Source organism: Diaporthe batatas (assembly GCF_019321695.1).
Source record: "Diaporthe batatas strain CRI 302-4 chromosome Unknown Contig00016, whole genome shotgun sequence".
Taxonomy (NCBI): domain Eukaryota; kingdom Fungi; phylum Ascomycota; class Sordariomycetes; order Diaporthales; family Diaporthaceae; genus Diaporthe; species Diaporthe batatas.
In genome coordinates, this window is record NW_025408563.1 from 645,955 (window position 1) to 669,524 (window position 23,570).

The window sequence follows — 23,570 nt, forward strand, 5'->3', positions numbered from 1 at the left end:
AGGACTCCGAGTCTTTCTTTGGCGATAAAAGAGTAGGGGGGTTGCAATTTGTGAGTCTAGTTATTTGCAAGCGGTGTCGCTTGTAGACAGATGAATCACATGTGAAGGCGTTGTCAAATTCAAATTGCTTCCATGTGGCTCACTGCGATTGGAATGCTGTTGTCTATAGACCCTTGAAACTTCATGCTATTGTCACCTGGCCGCGACTTCCCAAAGCATCTTCCATCCCACTGCCCTTTCTTCCAAACCTCGTCAGATGCAGCTTGTACATTACAAAACTTTGTTAATATGTCAGCCTATGTTTCCCAACATCCGGTGGTGCCCAGTGCCCTTGTTGCTCTTGGATGCTTGTGAGCGTCCGTCTTCTCATCCGTGAGGCTGTTTGGGCACTATTCAAAGTTTGCCTTCAAACACCAGCGTGATCCAGCTAGAATCTAAGAATTTCTGCTTAGTGTGGGGAGAGATAGTGCAGCCTATCTTCTTGACCTTCTTGGAAGCATGTCTATCTACAAGCTCTGCTTTCATCGCATACGGCCATTTCCCGGCCCCGGATTGGCAGCCGCTGGTGGCCGTCGGGAGCGAAAACCTTCTAGCCTTGTCTGTGCGGCACGAGGCTGAGGCCACATGCCCACATATTGTATTCCGTCTGAACTGTTATTGGCATTGTGCTTTTCAAAGTCTTGGTCTAGAGCGTTTACGAACAACTGTATGAAGACGTTATGTATGTCTTCGAGCCTACGGCGGAATAGAAGCGACACGAGATATCAAGTAGTAGAATATTGTGATCTTAAGACTCCTTGCCAATACAGAGATATTTAATGGTATATACTAAGTAATTATTGGCTTTGTACCTAGGTATACGTGAAGGTATAAGCTGGTAGGTAGTCTAAAGGCCGAGAAGATGAAGAATAGGCAACAGTTCAACAAAGAAATCCAACATGGCCGGAGCCCATTAGCATCCCTTGGCCATGACTTTACACCGAATTTCTCTATATTTACGGTGAACCAACTTTACTGACATCAATTACATGTGGCTCAATAGTGTGTTGCTGATAACTACACACGTGCTCTCGATGACTTCAAGGGCAGTTCGTCCTGAAGTTCTCAGATAGATAGAACATCTCAATCTCATGCCCTGCATCAGGAAAGATCCCTGTGTGCTCGTTCAGTTGTCAACCGTGACAGTGCCCCGGAAGAAACAAAATCCAGGTGGCGGCTGCACACCGCTGGAATAACCTCGGACCATTATGGCAGCTAACATTGAGAATTAGGCTGGAATCCAGAACGCAACCTTCGTCAAGGACCTCGGTCCATTGTGTAAGCGTTTCAATGCAGGCCGTAAGACGTCCCCACGTAGCTGGTGCTTATGTGATCGACGGGCTGATCTCCCGCTCGGGTTGCACCACCTCGGCCAGTTGCATTGATCAAATCCACGACGAAAGTTACCATTTTGAGACATGCAACCGTTGCGATGACTACACGAAAAGCTTCCCAAAATCTCCATAGGGAATATTTCAAAGTTGTGAGGGGCATTGGCAAGCTAGGTGTTGGAGCGTCTCGATACTTAAGTAGCCCTTTCATATCAGTGGGCAGGCGGATTATCTGTTCATCTTGTTGCCTGAACATTCCCGAGTCTTTCATTAAAAAACACCTTGCGTCTTTCTCCCGAAAGCTCGGGGAAATGCAATATGACTGCCCTGGTGGGGAAGTTCCCATGTTGGAGTGTCTCTCCCATCTTATCCGTAGCTCAGAGAGCTGTGGAGTCTATCTGCATGATACTACAGGCCCTAGGAAGTCCTTTCTCGGCATCATTCGGTTGAAACAAAACAACCCCGTTCTCGACACCCTGCAAAGTCCCGAAAGTGCTACCTTCCCCCCGATGGTCGCTTATTGTGCAAAATAGCAAAGAGAGTATGGTGCCTATTCAGTCAATGAAATATCTTCGCAAAGCTTGCCATCATGAACCGTGCAGAATTTGTTTTATTCCATGGTGTTCTATCATAGATGCTAATCATGCGAGCAGAAATGGTAAAAAAGAGATTTATCTGATTGAATTGTTGGTGCCGTGGCATGGCTCTCGCCAAGCGAGTATATCTTCGCTCTAATGTTGAATTATAAACCTCCGTCAGTGTTTATGCCAGACCGTTTCTGAGAGAAACGCAGGATTGGGGGAAAGAAAACACAAGATGATTCAAGAGGCTTGGTGTTTGACCACCAAACCCACGACCAGATTGTTATGTGCCCGGAGCTGATTGGTGACGACCAGCCTTCCGCCGTTGTCCCTGGTTGCTTCTATCATGCCAAGTATTTCGGACATCTCCATCTCGCCCTCGCCGGCTAGCTGGCGCATGCAGAGATCGCGAGCACGCGCTACTGTTTCCACCACGGGGCCGCACGGGCTGCCTGGCTCGGGAAGAAGACGTGTAGTCAAGACAAGCAGGATGCTCCCGTTGACTCTCAGGGGGCCCAGATAACTCTGCAACTCAGACTTGATGATAAAGGTGGAAGAGCCTCCCAGTGACGGTCTCGGAGTTACCGTAGGGAGGTGCAGAATGTATACTGCAGCGTCTTTGACATGTTGAGGCATGCCCGCGGAGCGATAGGTGACACTGAGGCTGGTACCACAGCTTGAGGGGCCGTTGATATTTGCCTGCGGGGGGTCCGGTTCCATGAGCCCGTCGTTGCTGTCCCGGCAAGGGTTGTCATTGGTCCCACTGTACGTTGGGTTCTCGTGCAGCGATGGAGTGGGTTGATCGTCACGGATCTGCACGGTGAGCCGAAGGTTGGGGAACCTCTCTGCAAGGGATCGTGCCATCGACGTAGACTTTGCGTTGACCTACCAGATATGGTCAGCCGACTGTCACAAGTAAACAACAATTAAATCCATGGCAGAACATCCCACCTCCACTATGCAAGCGCTTCCAAGATTGGACCAGTTCAGTCCCGAGATCACTTCCAGCACCTGCTCCTCTTGATGCAAGCCCGCTGCATGGCGTTGGTAAGCGGCCCACTGTCGGCGCAGTTTGGGGCGCTCCTGAAGGGCCGATAGGAACGGGCGCACCGCACCCATGGCAGCCTCGGCAGGACCACCATATGCGGCCCCACGGCGTTGCAGGCTTTTGGGCGACTGTAGAGCAGCCGGTACCACCGACTCGGCCATGAAGACGCTGGCGTCAAGAAGAGACTGGTTTGTGAGGAAATAGGCCGATAGCGGCGTGTGTGCCACAGAGCTCGGCTCCTGCTCCTGGAGGAACCCGCGAGTGGCCAACAAGCGGATCACCCTGCTCAGCTGGCTCACCGGAAACCCTGCCAAGTCGGCCAGATCCTTTGTAGGTATGCTCAGATCGAGGGGGATACATGCGAGAATCTGGGACTCTGCAAGCCACTGGAGACACGCGAGAGTCTCGACCTATGCAACTCGATGCCACGTTTTGTCAGCCACCCTGGGTATCGTTTGACGAAAATGACAGATAAAAAGTGACAAGATGAAGCAAGAGTGGGGGTTTGTAACCTGGGCTGCCAATTCCTGGAGCAAGTCGTCTGGCCCACTGATGAGTGCTTTGATGGAAGCAATGCTTCCCAGTATGTTTGCTTTGGCGTTGGGCATCTCTCGGTTCAGTGCCTCAAATGACTGGCTGGTGTGACCGCTTTTCACCAGGTCCGTCACAGCGTTGGAGAGTTGCTCGGTGTGAGATGCTAGCTGGGCCAGACAATCCATTTTCAATCACGGTTTGCGGCACTGGTTTCCCGTACCAGGGAAAATTCAAATATTGAACAGTTACAGCAACCATTAGCATTGAGAGAGCAGTAAGTGTTCATTAAAGCCGCTATATTTATCTCCCATTCAATAGCTTCAATATGTTCTCAAACCCAACCCGTTGAAATATGACCCGACTCAAATTCCAACGACCTCACTTCCGGTCACGGCAGTTTCTTGACCAGAACTCGAATTTGTCCAATGAGAATGGTTGATTTGCAGCCAATCATTTTCAGATGGGAATCAATCAGTAATAGCCATTTTCATCTGACATCGGCAGCTGCACTATTGGAGCGTGTATTCGTGTGCCGTACTTCAGAGTCGCAAGCCAAGCTGCATACCGACTGTTCGGGACCTCGCTAAGACGCGGTAAATGTTGTGGGATGGACATGCAATTTTGGTCCCCTCCCCCGCTCGGTGGTGGGAGGGTGGCGAGCTGAAAACCATCTCACAAGTGATGCCCTACTGGCCATAGATATGTGTTACTGTAATGGTATCATGTGTTTGAACTAGTACTGCTTACGCTCGAGGATTACTGCCTGGACTGGTATCCCATGGGATATTTGGAGCGGTGTGCCTATCTAGGGATACTCAAGCCTCGGCCCTGAGTTCTTGGGAAGGATTGTCTGGATCTGTCCTGATGCTCAGACTGCGCCCTGAGGAGTAGGTGGTCCTCAATGCAGGCTCAACGTGGAGATCAAACGTCGATCTCCAGAACTTACAATTGTCGCTGGGTACCTAGGTAGATCAAAAATCTAATCTGGAAAAATTGGAATGTATGTCGAATTACAACGGGTAGGTTTAGGCGGACCGGAGTGAGTGTCCTGTAACACAGATCAGGAGGGGGACTTCCCCACGTAGGCAATATGTCCTGCGTTCCACCAGCGCCATCTGCTGCTACATTCATTGTGGCCCCGGACCCCCTTTTGAGTGTATTGTTTTCGAACAGGTTTTTTCTGCATTAATCCCAGCACCCCCATTTGAGTGGCTTTCTGTTGCATGTATACATACCCCAGGGTAGCTAATGAGGTTTCATAGCAACAGAGCGGCCATTTTAGTGGCCTAGGCTGCGAGGGCGGTGAAGAATTGGCAGACGGTATGCCCAGTGGTGGTCAATTTCGAGAGCTTCTCGCATGTAAATCCCTTCCCAAAAAATACTTATTGCTTCAAGGATATATAGGCATCAGAACTTGGCTACATGCACATGTCACAAGTGCAATGCCATCGGTACCAAGATATAAATATGACAAGCGACATTTCGCAGTCCTGGTAAGAATGAGTCCAGATATAACGGTTTCAATTTTCGAAGATCCAGAAGCATCTAGACTTTTCCTTATCACTACAGAGCAAGCACATCGTCAATGGCTGGCGTGAAAGGTGGCGTTCGAACGCCAACCGGCGCCGTGGAGCCCTCTCAAGCAGATATAACGACTAAGATCCGCGATAGTTGTCAAGCCTGCTCCACTTCAAAGGTCAAGTGCCCAAAAGAAAGACCGAGATGTTCCAGGTGCAAAAGCCGAAATACTTCATGCCAATACGTTTTTACACGTCGTCCGGGCCGCAGACGACAACCTCACCGGCAATCCAACGACGGTAAGAGCACAAAAGCCAGCTCTAACTTCGGCAACGAGCATAGCCTAAACCAGGGCCTGAAGTCATTCGTCGGGGCTAGCCTTCTGTCGCCCAACACGACACCCTGTGGCGGAAATCACGACTACCTCGATATGTCCCCACAGAGCTTGAGCATTCCTACCACGCCAGGACCAGACTATTTACTTGCTCGAGAGAACTCGGGCGGGATCCCTGGACCTGGAGACGTCGATATATTCTCCTCGTTGGGAACTTTCAATTGCAATGGCAATGACATGGACTTCATCATGTCCGCGATGGATTCTCCATTCGACCTGCCAATCCTAAACAACGGCGGCATACCACAAACACACAATGATATTGGATCGCTACTTCTACCTCCACAAGGGATCAATATCGATCCTCAAGCGTCAGACGTGTCATCCTCGGTATGCACAATAAGTGCCCCAGCTAAGGTACAAACGCACGCACCCGACATACCGACGATTTCGAATCCGATATTTGAAGAGCCACAGCTTATCGAAACGACTCCGAGTGACTGTGGCTGTCTGACTCAATCTATCGACCTTCTGAGGACACTTTCGGCGCAAGCTGACTTGCGGCCCTATCTATCCACTTCAAGTTCCGAGCCCCAGGAGGCTGCAGTTACCCTCACAGACGGCTTCTGTGAATCGGTGCTCACGGAAAACAGACTGTATTTAGAGACTGTCAACGAGAGGCTCACATGCCGGCGTTGCTCAGGGGACAGCTTCCTGCTCGCCGTGCTCTCGATGACCGTCATGAAGATCCTGGAGCGGTACGCCGCAGCCGCACGAGGGCAGTCCAACGACCGCGGGCGCAACGCCGCCCAGCTTGTCCTCAGCGAACTCCACCGAGTGCAAAGACTGGTGAACCATCTCTCGCCGAAGCTCAGAAAATCCCATGGAGGAACACAAGAGGCACCGATTGACCCAGAGCTGTGGGGCTATCAGGGCATGACACAGTGTTGGGACCGAGGGTCTTCTGCCCCCTTTTCAGTCACAACTTTGGGCCAGATGGACAGCGACGTGCGAAAAGGCCTTGGCGCTTTGTCTTCGGAGATCATCAATGGGCTGAGGGAGAACTGATTGGGTACATACTAGTAGGTGTTTCTGGTTGCGCCATGTTCTAGGCGTGAGAACTCAACCGGACATCTCAGGGAGGTCATTACCAGGAGGATTATTACGTGCAAGGTTTCATTCGGTTCTAAAATCGCCCGGGGATATAGCCTAGTGCTTCAGAAAAACCTCCTCCTTCTTCAAGATCTCAGTACTATGAACCATATCACTCTTGGTGTTGTATCGCGATAAATCAATTTTAGCGGAGAGAACTTTGAATAGGGTACCTAGGTAGTCGGCCTGAGCTCAGGCTGCTACCACTGAACAGTGACAAGAGTCTCTCTCGCTTCAACTTTCATATACAAATTTATTAACTTGGGGCCACGTGCGCGTATTGTATTCTCTCTGTACTGTTATTGGCATTATTTTTGAAACATTGAAGCTGGGTCTGGAGCGTTTACCACTGTATGAAGGCGCCACACAGGTTTACATGTATGGGGATTAAAAACGAAACCACTCTTCGTGATCACGATCGTGCCCTTATTGATATGCTGACGTTGGTGTTGGTGTCAACGACTGCCCTGAGAACCTTGTTAACTCAGGGCCTTTGTTCTTTCCGGTTCAAAGGTTAGGCACGTTCAAATTTAGGCACTGCAGACATGGCCTTTCTTGCATTTCAAGGGCATAAATCCTGCCTTGACCCCGTTCACTTCCTTCATCTCAATCCAGCAGAACAAACCCCAACGCATTGCAAACAGTGACAATGCCCGCTGCTGCTAACATGTGGACGAAGATTTGTGTTGTATCGGTACTCATTGTTGTGTCGGTATTCATTTCCATTACGGTTATTCTCTGCGCCGTATTATATCTCGGTGCACAGCCAACAAACACCAGTCAAATACGAGTGCTCCCATTGCACATCTCGTGGTCACACACTTGAGGGCTGGAACACCGCCAGAAGCAGTCCGCATTGTAAGCTCCACCACGGCACATGAGAGTTGTCCACAAGAGGCTGAGTGCTATTGATAAAGACTGACTCGCTTTTATGATCTGCCAATAGATAACCTCTTTCAAGCAGACTTGTCTCGACCCTCAAACAAAGAGGTCTTACCCGCTTGGCACCAAAGGCGGAATCAACAATAGCCCCGACGACACCAATGCAAGAAATCGCCTGGCCGTTCGGTGTGCACACTAGAATTTTACACTGATGGTAGACCCACCCGGCAGAAGGGAATGAACCCACGGCTTCATTGTCAAGATCAAGAATGCAGTAGACAGAAAATACTTCCTGGAGCAAGATCCAGCCTACAAGGCTTTTGTCAGGCGAGCTATTACTCCTGTCGTCGAGGACTTCCTCACATTGGATTTCACTGATGGGACATTTGTGCAAAGTGAATGCGGAATGGTGGGCAATTTGAGACGGAAAATACCTCCCGAGTTCCCCATGGAATGGGCAGTTTACCAGTCTTGCACACGGGTGGGAATCTGCTGGGTATCTCAATCTGTAGTCTTAGGAGCCGGCGTGTACTGCGGTTGATGATATGAACGTTCCCCATTTCTGGTAGAAGGTAGCTACAGTACAGGAAAACACCTAATCTAGCTGCCCGGAAGCATTTAGTCCCAGAAACGCGTCCAAGACACTTCAGGTCGGCCAGTATCAATGATGCTTTCAGATGTGTGCCAACGCCCGTTGCCACTGCAAATTCCCGCTGAAAACTGCAAACTCAACGCCCACCCAGGAACAGAACCCAGCATCTCATCAAATATACACATGAAGTACCATCCTCCCCGATGTCCGCAACACCCAGCCCCAGTTCGTTCCATCTGCCGCTTGATCAATGCCACCCCTTAAAAATGCCAGCGCTCCGCTTCGACAGCCTCCGTGGGATGGATGGAGGTGAACAACTCCAAGCCCTCCCAAAACGAACCGATCCACTCAGTCCTTTTATCCAGAAACTATTCCCAATGCCTTTCAAGGGATTCTTCCCCTGCAGGTGCATATTTCCCACGTCTTGGGTGTGTGACTCCCATCTTGCCCAAGGTGCCGCGCCGGTATAGAGAGAGGTGCACGGGAGAAGACGGACCAAGAAGCGCACAAGCTGAGTGCCTGGTTCGGAAGTTCCAGTGAGTGTCCCCATCTGCCTTGGGTGGCTATCAGAAAGAAGGAAACTGAGATCAGCTGGCAATCTGGACTTATGCACGGATGACTGAAACTTGATCTCGCATGGTGGCAAAAGTTTGGTTGGACGGGCGGGCTTCGCTTCGTGGTCGGCTTGGAGGTAACTGGCTGGTTGCTTTTGACATGAATGGCCTGCCCCGCGTGTGGACGAGCATACATTGAGGTCTCAGGTATCTGCCATACCCTAGCGTAACTTGGGCGACCGTCAGCAAGGAAACTGGGAGCTTCGGGTCAGGACCCAGGATTCAAATCATGCATAGGCAATTTCCATGCAGACGGTCTTTGCATTTTGCAAGCTATGCAACCATGAGGAGGTACCAAAGTGATTATTGATTCATATCCCTAGCGGAATCATCTACCTAAGGAATAAAAGCAAACGCTGTCACGCTAATGTTCAATCCTCGCCGATGTGGCATCATGATCGTCCATCCACCTCGCTTAGTTTTGAGTGCGTTGGGGGTATCAAATACAGGTTTATAAGCGAGCTCTCATGCAAGGGCAACAGTAGCAGCAAGCCCCAAAGACTATCTGACATATCCCGACGCAGAACCTTATCATTATAATCTTTTGCCAAACCAAACTTCGTTCTCTCTCTTCCATTCGTCAATGTCAATGGCTTGCTCTTGCATAGCTTGGAACCCGTTACTTTGGGACGCGTTACCTTGGGACGCGTTACCTTGGGACGCGTTACCTTGGGACCGGCTACCTTGGGACGCGTTACCTTGGGACCCGCTACCTTGGGACCCGCTACCTTGGGACCCGCTACCTTGGGACCCGCTACCTTGGGACCCGCTACCTTGGGACCCGTTACCCTACTTGGCCTCAGCCTGAGCCTGCCTCTCGATGTCATGCTCGGCGCCGCGCTGCTGGGTCTTGCCGGTGTCGTGCTGCTTCTGGTACTCAGCCTGGGCGGCCGTGTTGCCCGTGATGCCGGCGACGGCGCCGCCCACGGTTCCGGAGACGCGGTCTGCGATGCCGGAGCTGAGGTCCGAGAGCTGGCCCTTAGCTTCCTGCTGCTGGCCCTCGAGGTTCTGCTGGCGGCCCTGGGACTTGAGAGACTGTGTGTTGCGGGCTGATGTCAGTATCTCGCTGCTTTGTTCAATGTTGTTGAAGGTGTTTGGTTGGGGAGGCGGGAATGGGGTTGAGTGCAGGGTGACAGCAAGGGGGGCTTACCTCGGATCCAACGAGGTTGCCGACGGTCTCCTTCGCAGATCCGACCGTCTGGTTGTAGCTGCCGGCGGAGCGGTCGGGGTGGTCGGTGGTGGCGCCCGAGGCGGAGACGGTGGCGCCGGGCAGCTTGATGGAGGCCTTGGAGGCGTCGTGCTCGGCCGAGGCCAGGTCCTTCTTGGCTTCGCCCTTGTCCTGGTCGGCGGAGCTGCCAGTAATGGTTCCTACCGCGGACTGGACGGCGCCGGAGACGCTATCAGCGAGGGCCTGGAGGGTGGAGGTGTTGTCCTTGTCGGCAGACATGATGATGATGGTTGGTTTGTTTGGTGGTGAGTCAAGTTGGTCTGTTAGACGAAAAGATTGAAGTGTCAGGTTCTGGGTGTTGATGTTGATGTGGTTGATTGGGAGATGGATGAGTTGTTGACGTGACGGAGGAAGAGGGCGCAGAGCACCTTCTAATATGTAGTCCAGCCAGCCCTGTCCCTTCCTTTTGTGCCCATGCCCATTCACATGCACATGCACTTACGTACCTGCCTACCCACCGCTCTAGTGCCCCTCCTGCCTAGCAGCTCGTGAGACAATCCGTTCCCAGGAGGAAAGCAGTGGGCGCCCGCCTCCCACGCGGAAGGCGGCAATGACGTCAGTTAGGCCAGCCCTTTCAGCGACCAGGGGGGTGACATCACCACCACCCTCGCACACAAACAACAACACCTCTCACAAAACCGCACCACAGCTTTGCGGCTAGTGGCACGAGGGGCAGCCAACCGCCTGCTCTGGATCCGTCACGCCACCGGCTCGCTCTTTGACAGACACGAGGGCCCCTCCTCCTTCTTTTCCCCACGATGGAACGTGGGCCTTGGCCTGGATCCGTCCGACGCGTATCAGATGCCGCCGTAGTGCAAGACACCTACGTAATCGCGCGGAATGACCGACCGTGGTTTTGATGGGCGTGGGATGGAAGGGGGTACTCCTCTAGCAGATTCTCTCCAAATCACGATGATGCCTCGATACACAGCGAGCCGATTTTGCCATGTGACCGACGCACCATGTCCCCTTCAGCACACCTAACCCAGCGACACTTGACAGCGGGAGCTGCGTAGATCATCTTCCTCACCACCCTTGGCAGTCTGACTAGATATCCCTCCCACCACACCTGCCTTCAACTGCCGGCATAGGTGATTTTAGTTGGATCCATCTCACGGGCGGGTGGTTGTTGTTGGCCCGAGCAAGCAACAAGAGGAGCTCGCCAGATTCCGTCACGAGCACACAAAGACATGTCATCCCAGTCATCCTAGCGCAATACAGACCGACGCGCCAATTTTGTTTGTGGTCGTAGCAAGCCATCGCAAAGTATATTTCCCGTGCTTGTACATAACCCGCCTGCCATACATCAGTCAAGAGTGACGTGCTTGCTTGCTTGCTTTCTCGACCGCTCCCGCTTGTTTCATGAAATTTGCCGTAACGCCGCAAAAGTGAAGTTTGTTGACCGTCGACGAAGATGTCCGTCCGCACGTCCGTCCCACCAAAGTCCCGAACCGTGGTATCTCCCAGTACAATTATTTACGACATCCTGAATGAAAGTAGTTTCCCAACCTGCATCACGAGCGCTTGCTTCGGCAAGCAAGCACCAGGTCGCAGGCCATTAATGCTGGCTCCACTGGATGGTGTTGAGGTCGACACCCTCCTGCACCAGCTCCCAGAGCGGGCTTAGCTCGCGCAGGAAGGTCACCCGCTCCTGCACCGCCTTGAGCACGTAGTCGATCTCGCGCTCTGTCGTGAACCGCCCGATGCCGAACCGGATGCTCGAGTGCGCGCTCTCGTCGCTGTTGCCGAGCGCCCTCAGGACGTAGCTGGGCTCCAGCGACGCCGATGTGCACGCGCTGCCGGATGAGAGGGCGATGTCCTTCAGGGCCATGAGGAGCGACTCGCCCTCGACGTAGGCGAAAGACACGTTGACGCAGCCAGGGTAGAATTGGTTCGCGTCGCCGTTCTGGCTGGTGTGCTCCATGGCGAGGAGGCCCTTGAGCAGCTTGTCTGAGAGGTACTTGATGCGCTTCGTGTCATACTATTTGGCATGTCAGTCTTATCCGCGATCGATCGGATTCGAAAAGTGGTAGACAAAGCGTGCGAAGGGGTACCAAATCAGACAGGGTGCTATTTTCAACATGAGATTCCTTGTCACGGGAATTCAGAAAGCCATGCAAGTACAGCATATCATCAGGTGGTAAGGGGTGAACGGGTTGGCGTGCTCGACACTACTTACCGACATCTCTTCGTAGGCGATACGGCACGCCTCTCCGAAGCCGACGACCAACGGCGGCGCCAGGGTACCGCTCCTCAGTCCTCTCTCCTGACCACCACCGCTGATGATAGGGTCGATTCTGACACGAGGCCGTCTCCGGACGTAACAGGCCCCAATGCCCTTGGGCCCATATATCTTGTGCGACGAAATGGACATCAAGTCAATGTTCATGGCGTTGACATCGAGCGGGATCTTGCCGACGGCCTGCGCGGCATCGGTGTGGAAGAAGACCTTGTTCTCCCGGCAGAGCTTGCCGATCTCCGCGACTGGCTGGATGACCCCGATCTCGTTGTTGACAGTCATGATGCTAACAAGTGCCGTCTCGGGCCTGATGGCGGCCTTGAGCTCATCCATGTTGACCAGACCGTTGTCCATGACTGGCAGGTAGGTGACCTCGAAGCCCTCGTCCTGCAGATGCCTGCAGCTGTCCAGCACGCACTTGTGCTCGGTCTGTGTGGTGATGATGTGCTTCTTCTTGCCAGACCGGCCGAAGAACCTTGCCACTCCCTTGATGCTCATGTTATTACTCTCGGTGGCGCCGCTGGTGAAGATGATCTCCTTGGGGTCGGCACCAATGAGCTTTGCGATGTGCCCTCGCGCATCCTCGACTGCCTTCTCGCTCTCCCAGCCGTAGGCGTGTGTTCGGGAGTGTGGGTTACCGAATACGTTGACATAGAAAGGGAGCATCGCATCGAGCACACGGGGGTCAACCGGCGTGGTGGCTTGCATGTCGAGATATATCGGCCGTTGACCCTCATCCATCAATGTGGCTTCCTTCAGGACCTCTGTTCGGGGTTAGTCTACCATCCGAGGCGAACACCGACAGATCCGAGCCTCTTTCTTACCTGCCATGGGACTGACGAGCATGTTCCCATCCTGCTGCCCGCTCATCGCCAGTCCTGAGTTCTGCAGGGCCGACTTGTCCAGCCGTATGGCAGTCTCAATCTTGGGCTCTGCCACCTGTGCATTGTCTCTCTTAGATTCGGTGACATAGCATCGCCTTGGTGCTGCAGTCGCCTGTGGGAGAGCTGTCGCCACCTGGGGAGTCCGTGACGCCCTTCGCAGGGAGGCTGATAATGATGTTTTCTTGGAGGTCAGGCGGGATGCCTGCCTCAATGCCGATGATCCAATACCGGACATGACGGGCTGTGGGTGTGATGTTTTAGGTAGAGGAGGTGGGCTTGTGGAAAGAAAAAGGATGGAGGGGAGCTCGGAGGTGCTCCATCTGATAATTTTCTCTGCACGGCCGCTTCCTGATGATTCAGTCGGATGGCGGCAATTCCTCGGTGATCGGACCTAAGATCTGATAAACCGAAGCGTGTGAGTGGTTGAAACGGTCGGTTGGGCAAGCAGTGTGGGGTCCACCGTACTGGGCAAGGTCCCACTCTAGCCGTGTTGGTCTTTTCAGCGCCCGCATTGCCTGCATTCGTGTACGGAACATCTGCGAGCTTGTGGGAGAGTTCAGCGAAACCGGCTGCTCGGACCCGCCGACTGCCCACGGGAAGAATTTGTGCGAGGAGAGCTCTCACGGTACTCCGTATACATAGTAATGCGAAATATGGGATGATGCACAACTGCATGCATCGTCATTTGATGTGATTGCCATTTATTTAGACCAGCAAATATTAGAGATTGGCCCTCAGGATTGCACTGGCAAAGGAATGCTACCGAGAGGACCCCATCAAAACGGTACGGTAGCTGCACGGTTGCACGGCACAGCCAGCCAGTCACATGTGCGGTGGCCCGTAGCCAGAGGGTACGTACCTATACGTCGGACAGGAACGAGCTCTTAGTGTACCTAGGTACGGAGTACAGTGGGAAGGCGATGACGCATGTCCGCCTCTGCCACCGCGCCCCACCGTCTGGGCACTGACGTTTTTGGTCGTGGCCGGGGCGTGGCAGTGAAGAGAAGCTGCTGGACGGACGAACAAGAAGACCTGACTGGACTTGGACTGGGCCTGACTTGGCCGAAGTTTGGATGAGGATACCCAGCGTCACCACCAACTCTCAATTACACTCCAGATCCCCTACAGAACACAGATACACCAACTCATCTTTTTTCTGTGCCCCCCCCTGAGACATCTGCGACCACTGCGACCACCTACAGAGCACCGACGCCGTCCCAAGAGACCCGCCAACGCCGCAAGCAACTCGAACCCGACGATCCCGCGCGACCTCGGCTCCGATCTCTTTTCGACGGGACCCTCATCTGACCCGTTCCCTGGACCTGCTCCCGGACTGGCGATGCGCTACGTCCTTGGCCACAGCCCAAGATCCTGAGGAGGGAGCAGCGAGCTGACGGGTGCCGGCACAGCCACATTGCTCGAGTGCCGTCACCACATTCCTTTTTCTGACTGCCGCAAAGTCATCATTTGCAACTTGCAAGACAGCCACCACCAACAACACCAACAAGAAGCATCATCACCTCCGCGGGCCACTCACGCTGCGTCCCCCATTCAACGCACCCACTTCATCCACCGCATCCACCGTACCCACCAGCATCAACACCCTCACTGCGATCGTCACCACCCACAGCAGAACCCCACCACCACAACCACCACCAACCCTACTACGGATCCTACGTACACCTACCACAGTAGACCTCTACCCTCCGCCATCCACCTGATCGCAAAGCCTGCATAGACATAGTGCGAGGCAGGCGCACTAATACCAGCAACAATGAGCTTTCGGGGGTTCTCAAAGAGCATCACGCGGGTCAGTGATGCCCACGACCGACTCACCATTCGCATCCCAGCCCCTTTCCCCCTTCCCCCTTCCCTCAAGTCGCTGACAGGTGCACCCGGTAGGCACCGCAAACGTTCAAGCACAAGTTCAACATTGGAGAACATACCAAGGATGCCGTCTACATCGACTCGGAACGACGCTTCCAGGAGTTGGAGACCGAGACCAAGAAGCTCCACGATGAGAGTAAAAAGTACTTCGAGGCCATCAACACCATGCTGAGCCACCAGATCGAGTTTTCCAAAGCAATAGCCGAGATCTACAAGCCCATCAGCGGCAGGATGTCCGACCCAGACTCGCTGGTCGTCCACGCGAATCCCGAGGGCATCCAGGCATGCGAAGAGTACGAGGCCGTCGTCAAGGACCTGCAGGAAACCCTGGCGCCCGAGTTGGAGATGATAGAGAGCAGGGTCATCCGACCCGCCAACGAGCTGACAGACGTCATCAAGATCATCCGCAAGCAGATCGTAAAGCGAGAGCACAAGAAGCTGGACTACGACAGACACCGGGCGACCCTCAAGAAGCTGCAGGACAAGAAGGACAAGTCGATCAAGGACGAGAAGGCAATGTGGAAGGCCGAGAACGACGTGGAGGCGGCCACCCAGGAGTACAACTACTTCAACGACCTCCTAAAGGACGAGCTGCCAAAGTTGTTCATGCTGGAGGCCGAGTTTATCAAGCCCCTGTTCCAGAGCTTCTACTACATGCAGTTGAACATTTTCTACACGCTCCACGAGCGAATGCAGCGCTGCGACATTGGGTACTTCGACCTGACCCTTGACATCGAGGAGGCCTTCAACCAGAAGCGGGGCGACATCCAAGAGCAGGCCGAGAAGCTGTCCATAGTCAAGTTCAAGTCGACAGGGCAGAGGAGACCGCCCAAGTACCAGCCGAAGCCAACAGCGCTCCTCGAAGGGAACCGACCGGCCGGCCTCCTGACCCAGGGCCCAGCAAGCCCGACGCCCTCGACGTCAACGGCCGCAGCCCCATCAGTACTCAACAACGCGTCGTCCGGTCTGGGCTCCGCGACGCCGGGGCTCGGGTCAGCGACGCCAGGTCTCGCCTCCCCCTCCGCCGTGTCCCCGGCCAAGATGGGATTCCACCAGCGCGCACAGAGCGTGGAGAACCCACCCCCGCCCTACTCGGCCGGGCCGACCTCCCCGCCGCTGACGAGCCCCAAGTCGGCCTCCCTGGCCGCGGCGGTCGCCGCCAAGTCGAAGCCTCCGCCCCCGAAGCCTAAGCCTAGTAGGTTGAGTGCCACGCCGGCGGCCGAGACGGTGACGGCGCTGTATGACTACTCGGCACAGGCAGAAGGGGACCTGAGCTTCCGGGCCGGAGAAGTTATTGAGATTGTCAGCAGGACGCAGAACGAGAATGAGTGGTGGATTGGAAAGCTCCAGGGAAAGCAGGGGCAGTTCCCAGGTCAGTACAACAAGAGTCTCGCCTCACTCTTCAGAGGGGTTCCCAGCGGATTAAGAACTGACATGTGTGTTTTGTTTTAGGCAACTACGTCCAGCTGAATTAAGTGGATGACCCAAATTCCGGGTTGGTTAGAAGCCCTATGTCCGCTCCCCTTCGAGGATATGAAGGGGCTCAGAGCATCGCGGAAGTAATTGGATTGACGGGCGACCGACGGACGAACCAATCGTTTTTGTATGGAGTACAGAAGAGGATAAAGCATACAAGGGTGTCCTTACGCAATACCCCGCAAGTGCAGTTTTGCCTTTTTTTGCCGTGTCTTCTTCTCATTTCTTTTTCTGGTTCCTCGCTGTCAGCGGCGTTTGGTTAAGAGAAGGTGGGAGGGGAAATAAGAAGCATTTTTCATGGTGGTATCTGCTTTAGGCCCGCCCAGCCTGCCAGCCTGCCTACACTCACTCGCTCACTCACTCACTCACTCACTCCACCACTACCCTACTACTCTTGTGATCTTGCTTCGGCTGCCCAGTGTGTGTGGGCGTGGGGGAAAGGTGGGACTTCCTAGTCGTGGGCAGGGCATGGAAGAAGGGGGACGGGGAAGTAGGCGGGCTCGGCGTGTATTGGTCCACCTTGTAGATAGGGCGAGGCGCGATAGGTTGCGCTGGGTGAGGCTCACGTGGGGGAGGATCACCATCACCCTGTCGACCTCCCTATCTAGGTACCTACCTGAGGCACCGAGGACAATCCATTCACGGCGATGTGTTGCCGCAAAGAAACTACCGTCTGCCACCCACACCTCCTCCTTGTTCGCGTATCTGGTCCCTCCCTAGCACCCACCTGCCCACCCTTCCTCGTCCTCACCCCACGACGGGGCGGGTGACAGCCTTATTGTGTCCGTGTGTAGTCGGCCGGTGTAAAGGATCAGCCGAGGAGATTGTCAATATGGGGCAAACTCACCTGCAGGGACGCGGTCGGTGGATGGATGGGGGTGCCAGCGGCCTGGCCTCCCCTCGGGGCTCTCGGGGCCATGGCTCTTTTGGCCCCAGCATTGGCAATAGGCCCAGACCGAGAGCACCGGGCGAAGAAGCGGCACGGGACCTGAAGCCGCTGCCCGTTGGTGGATTCGGCATGCGCCAGCCAGCCCAGGAGGCCTTGATATATCCGCCCCCAAGTTGCGGGGCCAACACATACTATGTAGGTAGGCGCTTTTTCGTGTTGTACATGTGCATGCGTTGCATGCATATACATACACATCCACATCTACATCCACATATATAGCCGGCTTGTGAATGGGGAAGTTGGAGTAGAGCCCTACATACATACAGCCTCGTGACGATGGTGACGGTTTAACACGGCCGCGATGATCGTTGAATTCCTCGGGCTTTAGGGTGGGCTCCCCGGGGGTCCCGTGTCGTTCGTTGGTGATGGGCCGGGGCGCCGGTGGTGAGATTATGTCCGCGGAGGGACACAGAGGTTGCGGCTCCGTGGGTGGGTCAATTGATTGTGATCGTGTAGCTTTACATAATTATCGACACTTTGGAGACCACCAGGTGGTTACCCCGACATCTATCTGGGAAGGGATGTGTGCGTGAAGGTGCAGCAGGGAAGTGTGGTCCTCTGTCTAGTCCTCGGTATCGCGAGCCTTGTTACCGTGGAGATGATCCATCCGCCCATCCATCCGTCAAGACGATCGGACGAACACCTACCCTCCCCACACGCGGACAGAGCATCACACTCGGAGGACATGGGTCGGGAGCTCCTCGCCCACCTGGCAATGGAGAGCCTCAAAGAGTCCGTCGGCACGTTGGTTTTACCCCCCCCCCCCGCATCGGTACCCATCTCACCGCGTCAAAAAACAAAACGCTCGCCCGGGGGGGGGGAGGGTGGTGGTGGCCTGTCAACAAGGTTTCGTCAGAATTCACTTGCAGAGGCACACACACACACACACACACACAAGACGGGCAACGGTTTTTTTGTTGGTAAGCAAGAAGAATTTATTTTTAGCCCCCACCCCAATCACCACAGCCAACACAACCGACAAGCAAAAAACGCACTTTTCCCCTTCCTCCCCGGAGAAAAGAAAAACGTGCCAGATAGATAGATGCCCCGAGAGGGAAAACGGAGGGTGCGCGGACCACCACCAAGGCAGGGCGAGGCGACCTCGGGACACCCCACCCATCTCGGATCAGATAGACATACACACATACATACATACATAAGGCTGCCGGCTGGCTGCCTTACACCCACCCTACAGGGAGCCGGATCCTTCCAAAGGGGTTGGAGGGGGCAGGGGCGCGGCGTGCCGGAGTCAACCTTGCGCCCCCGCACAAATCTGCCTCGTCCCGCCCGGGAAGGGGGAAATAAAAAAAAGAGGAGTGCTTGTCTTGTCTTACACCGGGGGGGGGGGGGCTTGGATGGGGGCCGGGCCCAGAGGGAGGCGTCTCTTATCACACGCTGGCATGGCATGGCATGGCGGCGGCCGACATCACGCATACGGGCAGGCAGGCGGGCAGGCAAGGCAAGGCAAGGCAGGCTGCGTACCGTGCCGTACCCTGATATGGACACCGGGCCGGTGGCAGGGGTGGTGGTGGTGGTGGTGGTGTGTTTCCCGGAGTTATGTGTGTAGATCTTTACTTTACTTTTAGAATACGAAATTTTGGATTGGAATTAGAATTGTCCAGGCGCTTCGTGTTGGGGCTGGGGCCGTTTTTTTTTTTTTTTTTTTTTTTTTTTGAGAGAGAGAGAGAGAGAGATGTTGAGACTCTTGTGCGTCGAGTGGTTGGGGAATTTTCTAGGCGCGGATAATGAATGCTGACGGCATTCGGACGAGGCTTGCGGGAGGGTTGGATCTGGCGTGTTTGTTGCTCTCGGTTATGCCCGAATAAGATTACATGGTGTTATTTCTTGCCATACGACGGCTGCTTGGCCAGCTACCCTTGAATCTTTTCACCGTATACAGTAGGTAAGTACATGGGGGGAAGAGGAGAAAAAAAGACAGAGATAGATAAATGACACGATGATGATGACGAGCATAGCCCGGCGACGGGTAATGAATGACCAGAAGGGTAATCCATCCGGCGAAAAACCATGCTGCTTCCCTGTCCCCCTCGTCAGGTTGGCAACGTCCCTGCTGCACGCCCTGTTCCACTGCATGGCCATCTGTCCTGCTGTCTTGTGCACATCTGAACCATTCATTGATACGGGGCGTGTGTGTGGTAGGTAGGTAGGTAGGTAGGTATGTAGGTATGTAGGGCGGAAGACAGTGGGTGTATGTATGGTATGCCACTGTCTCATCCCCATCCCCATTGCATGATCCCGTGTGTGTGTGTGTGCTAGCCTGCATGTCTTGATCTCCTTCCACTCTGCTGCATCCTCCTCGGGCTTGTGAAGTCTGGAAGGGAGTTGAACCCGACCCCGATCTCCCGCCACATGGCCATCCCCGTGCTCGCCCACTGGCATCCAGGCTGTTGTTGCCTCGTCGGTATTATTGCTGCAGGTTGTAGTTGTGCTTCGCGAGGCTGCTGCTGCTGCTGTGACGAAGACGCGCCGCCGCAGCCCGAGCCGCTGGGCGCCCCATCATCGTCTGCTGCCGGGGCGGAATAATGCGACGAGAACGAGGAGAATGCCTGTCCCGTCGTGCTGAACGAGTCGCCGACACCTGCCCCCCCGGGCATCGGCATTGACCCTGCATCTGCACCTGCACCTGAGTCCGCGGCTGCGTCTCGTTCCGGCGTCCTCGTTCCGTCGAGATCACCAGAAGCACCACCATCACCACTAGCACCACCGTTATCACCTCCATGCCACACGGCTGCAGCATCGGTGGCAGGTGCCTTGCCCTTGCCCTTACCCCCATTCTCCCCACCGGTGACCTCCACGGGCCAGTCAAATGTGGCCTCGGGCGTCCAGCCGGCGCAGTAGTCAGGCTGGTGAGGCGGCGAGGGAACCGACTCGTTATCGTCTGTATCCACCGGTAGCGGCGATGCGGAAACCTGCTGCTGCTGCTTGGCCTTGCCCTTGCCCGCCTCGTCGTGACGCACTGCGTCCTCGCCGACTGCCCCGGGCGTCCAATGATCAATGCCCGCCATGTCCTCATCTTCCCCCTCGTGACCAGATTCGTAGCCACTGTCGCGACGCGCACATTCGTCCCCCCACTCCTTTAAGCCCGGCAGGCGGATGCTGGGGTCGAAGCTGACAAACACGAGCGCCTGCATGCCGCCATCTCGGCCGGGCCCGCCAGCCGTGGAGTAGACGAGCGACCGCTCGTCCCACGCCCCCTTGACGGGTCCAGGATGCCCGGGGGGGTTGACGACACGGCATAGTTCTGCCAGGAGGCCGGAGTCGACGCGTGCGGCCTCAGGCGAGCCGGCTGCCGGTGGCCAGAAAGTAATGTCGTTGCGGGCGCCAGACTCGTACAACCGGGCGGTACGGATCATGTGCGGTTGGGTCAGATCGCTGGCAACGGGGTCCGCTAGGATGGCTGTTGCGGGACGCAGCGTGCGACAACCGGCCCGGAGGCGAAGGCGCCGGGTCGAGTCTTGAGAGCTGTCGCAGTCCGGGTCATCGTCGACCAGGTCAAGGAACGTCTGGCTCGCAGGGTGATAAGAACGTATGAAGCATTTGCTCAGTGTGAACATGAGCGCCGTCGAGGCGTCATCTCCCGTGTGAGTGTTGAAAGGACAGCGGATGCGGGGAGGAGGCGGGCTGGGCGGTAGGTCGTAGTTGGTGTGTGGCCTGACCTCCGGGACGGTGTCGGTGGTCGGGTTAATGATTATGCCACCGCCGACGCTGCTAGACCCTGGGTCTCTGGGGTCACCATCCTCGTCTTCTGAGCCGGCCGCTTGTCCCGGGAAGACCAATGGGGTCGTGTAGTAGTTGCGCCGCCCGGGGCTCCCAGCCAGCCACTCCTTTCGGGACTCGAGCACCTGCAGCTGCTTCGGGTCGCGCTCATCCCGGAGAAGGCGGATGAAGGACCATCGGTCGTCGATCGGCCCCTCCGCATGCTGTCTTCGCCACATCTTATCCTTGACAGACCTCTCGGTCGTCTTGGGTTTGGGCGCTGCGACGGGGAACCTGAAGCAGTGGTAGTGTGAGGTCCAGTCGACCTCGTCGACCTCGAAGCTTGTCTGGTTGGAGAGGCCATAGAACTTGCCATCAATTATCTCGAAGGCGATGGACTGTCCAATGTCGGACCCTACCATGTCTAGGAGGTGAACCTTTTGGTCGAACCAGCGGCCGCCATGGATGTCGTAGCCCATGAGAACCCAACGGCGGAACCCATCGTCGCCGAACTCAGAATGAGTCCCAAAATACAGATAGTTCTGGTCATTTCGAACAAAGATCTTGTAGGTTGTGTCCAGGTTCAGGGTGGTCAACAACTTCTGCTCGCTGACGCTCAAGACGACCAGCCAGCTCTCGACGGCGGGCCTACAGTGGGTGTAGAGGCACGACACGATGCCTTCTGCATAGTGGAGAATCTGAAACTTGTACTTCCGGGCGCCCCTTGACTCGGCGATTGCCTCGTCCAATAGGGCCCTGACCTGTATGATGGTTTCTTGACCGCTAGACTTGTGTAAATCCAGGACTCGCAGGGTTCTGTCTGACATGTGACACAGTGTCCCGTTGACGTAAATCCAAGACTCGGCCACGGCAACGATGGCTGCTGTGAAGGGGGCAGCGGAGCGTATGGCCTGCCGCCTCTTGTACAGCCTCCGCAGAGCGGCGGCATAGTTGCCAGTGGATATTGCTTCTTTGGCCTCGGGGGTTCCAGGTGCCCTTGACTGCGCCACACAACACACTCGTCAGCTAGACTTTTCTTGGTAACCAGGTGACGGTGCTGGCAGGTGGCGACCACAAGCCAGAGCGTCGGACCCCCCGATTGGGCCCGGGAATTCTTGGGGGAAAGGTTTGGATGTCGTTGGACAGGACAGACAGTACCTCTAGGATCGCCCGGCACACCCTGTCCTCCCTGATCAGGTAGCTGAAGCGGGGCGAGAGGCTCAAGTTGAAGACGTCGTCCAGTTCCAACTCTTGTACAATGAGGTGGATAATTTCATATGGGAGTTTGCTGAGCGACATGACCAACCTTCTCTCAGTACCTATACGATCTGGGCCAGCCTGGCCATAGTATCTCTGCCGTATGTCGGGAGTGGGTGCCAGTGGGCCCAGGGTGTAGTCTGGGAGCCCAATGAAGGTGCAAAGACCCAAAGTGTACCTTGAGGAGAGACGTAGTAGGTAGGCGTTTGGCTTTGGGATAGATGCATCGAAAAATGGAGCAGCCTGATATTGAGGGACAGAGAGAGCTTTCATATAGCCATGGAAAGAGGGGGGTTGCATGTGCAGCCAGCCAGCCAGAGCCTTGTCTGCGGTCTGTACCTCTCACACCTCCGTCCTTAGGGCCCCCAACGGTGGGAGTGCTAAGTCTGGCAAATATACTGTCTTGAATTAACGCGAGTTGAAGAGAAATTCAGACATATGATGGTTGTACACAGTACTGGTAGCAATAAATTGGACATTTCGTACAACGACAAGAAGGAATGCACCCAGGACGGTTGGTCTTACTCTTGGGTGAGCTGTGCTGACGGAGAGCAGGTAGGTACCCAAGTACCCAGGTACTCGCTACTCTGTGCGCTAATGAAGGGGCCAGGTACAGGTTCCATGAGTTGGGCTCAATCCACCAACGGTGAGTGCCTCTCTCGTCCCCATCTCGTGGAGAGAATTGGTGCTGAGTCAGTTGAGCCGCACGCTCTGGAACTGATGGAACAAGGAGCTAGGTGGGACATTGCGAAGTTGGATTTGTGAGGCTCTGCTGTGGAGCCAATTCGGCCTTTGAGAAATGTGGTGTGGGCGCTCCAGGGATGATCCTATCCAACAGGCCGCCAAGGCTGGCAAGAATGGGAAGGCTATCATCAGCCTTTGGAGGAAAGGGCGTCTGCCCCGGTACGCAGAAGACGGCGCAGAGTCAGGGCCTCAGAAATAGGCGGGAGAGAGGTCAGCTCTCCAGATGGGGCTTGGGGATGATGAGGGTGTGTTCGGGGGTGGGGCCTTGGGGGTGGGACCTGGGTCGGCAATGTCAGCCAATCACGCTGATCTTCACACATCTGCCTGACCTCGAGTGACCTCGAGTGACCTCTGCAGAGCCGCATACCATCATAGCATTGGCGCGACACCCGGCTGCACCAGTGATTTCCAGGCCCAGCCATTCCTGCCATTGTCGAGTTAGCGTGGTTACTGTGTAGCAGAACCATGCAACCCTCGCCTTCCATCACACTCTCACACTCGCCTAGCTGATGGCAACATCGAATTCTGAGTTAGGTAGGTACGGGGTACACACTCACCGTGGTA

The 23,570-nt window shown here is 55.0% G+C and overlaps 6 protein-coding genes across 6 annotated transcripts; 2 read left to right on the plus strand and 4 right to left on the minus strand.

The window, feature by feature from the left end:
* Positions 1-2,191: 2,191 nt before the first annotated feature.
* On the minus strand, positions 2,192-3,718 carry KVR01_011590 (uncharacterized protein; the record flags this gene model as incomplete). The annotated part of the gene is made up of 3 exons (XM_044792403.1): positions 2,192-2,836; positions 2,903-3,409; positions 3,512-3,718. The coding sequence occupies 3 exons, from the start codon at positions 3,716-3,718 to the stop codon at positions 2,192-2,194; spliced, it is 1,359 nt and encodes a 452-aa protein (XP_044639299.1).
* A 1,925-nt stretch (positions 3,719-5,643) lies between these two features.
* KVR01_011669 (uncharacterized protein) lies at positions 5,644-6,453 on the plus strand (the record flags this gene model as incomplete). The annotated part of the gene is made up of 1 exon (XM_044791183.1): positions 5,644-6,453. One exon carries the CDS (start codon positions 5,644-5,646, stop codon positions 6,451-6,453), a length of 810 nt encoding a protein of 269 aa, XP_044639378.1.
* A 2,961-nt stretch (positions 6,454-9,414) lies between these two features.
* KVR01_011674 (uncharacterized protein) lies at positions 9,415-10,072 on the minus strand (the record flags this gene model as incomplete). Its single annotated transcript, XM_044792213.1, has 2 exons — positions 9,415-9,660; positions 9,776-10,072. 2 exons carry the CDS (start codon positions 10,070-10,072, stop codon positions 9,415-9,417), a joined length of 543 nt encoding a protein of 180 aa, XP_044639383.1.
* A 1,339-nt stretch (positions 10,073-11,411) lies between these two features.
* Positions 11,412-13,211, minus strand: KVR01_011794 (cysteine desulfurase; the record flags this gene model as incomplete). The annotated part of the gene is made up of 3 exons (XM_044781512.1): positions 11,412-11,834; positions 12,033-12,856; positions 12,917-13,211. 3 exons carry the CDS (start codon positions 13,209-13,211, stop codon positions 11,412-11,414), a joined length of 1,542 nt encoding a protein of 513 aa, XP_044639503.1.
* Positions 13,212-13,972: 761 nt separating this feature from the next.
* Positions 13,973-17,982, plus strand: KVR01_011512 (uncharacterized protein). Its single transcript, XM_044792230.1, has 3 exons — positions 13,973-14,786; positions 14,879-16,235; positions 16,316-17,982. The coding sequence occupies exons 1-3, from the start codon at positions 14,751-14,753 to the stop codon at positions 16,336-16,338; spliced, it is 1,416 nt and encodes a 471-aa protein (XP_044639221.1). The 5' UTR covers positions 13,973-14,750; the 3' UTR covers positions 16,339-17,982.
* A 1,008-nt stretch (positions 17,983-18,990) lies between these two features.
* On the minus strand, positions 18,991-23,394 carry KVR01_011763 (uncharacterized protein). The gene is made up of 3 exons (XM_044788242.1): positions 23,374-23,394; positions 22,164-23,284; positions 18,991-22,006 (listed from the first exon to the last, which is right to left on the minus strand). Exons 2-3 carry the CDS (start codon positions 22,560-22,562, stop codon positions 19,562-19,564), a joined length of 2,844 nt encoding a protein of 947 aa, XP_044639472.1. The 5' UTR covers positions 22,563-23,284; positions 23,374-23,394; the 3' UTR covers positions 18,991-19,561.
* Positions 23,395-23,570: the final 176 nt, after the last annotated feature.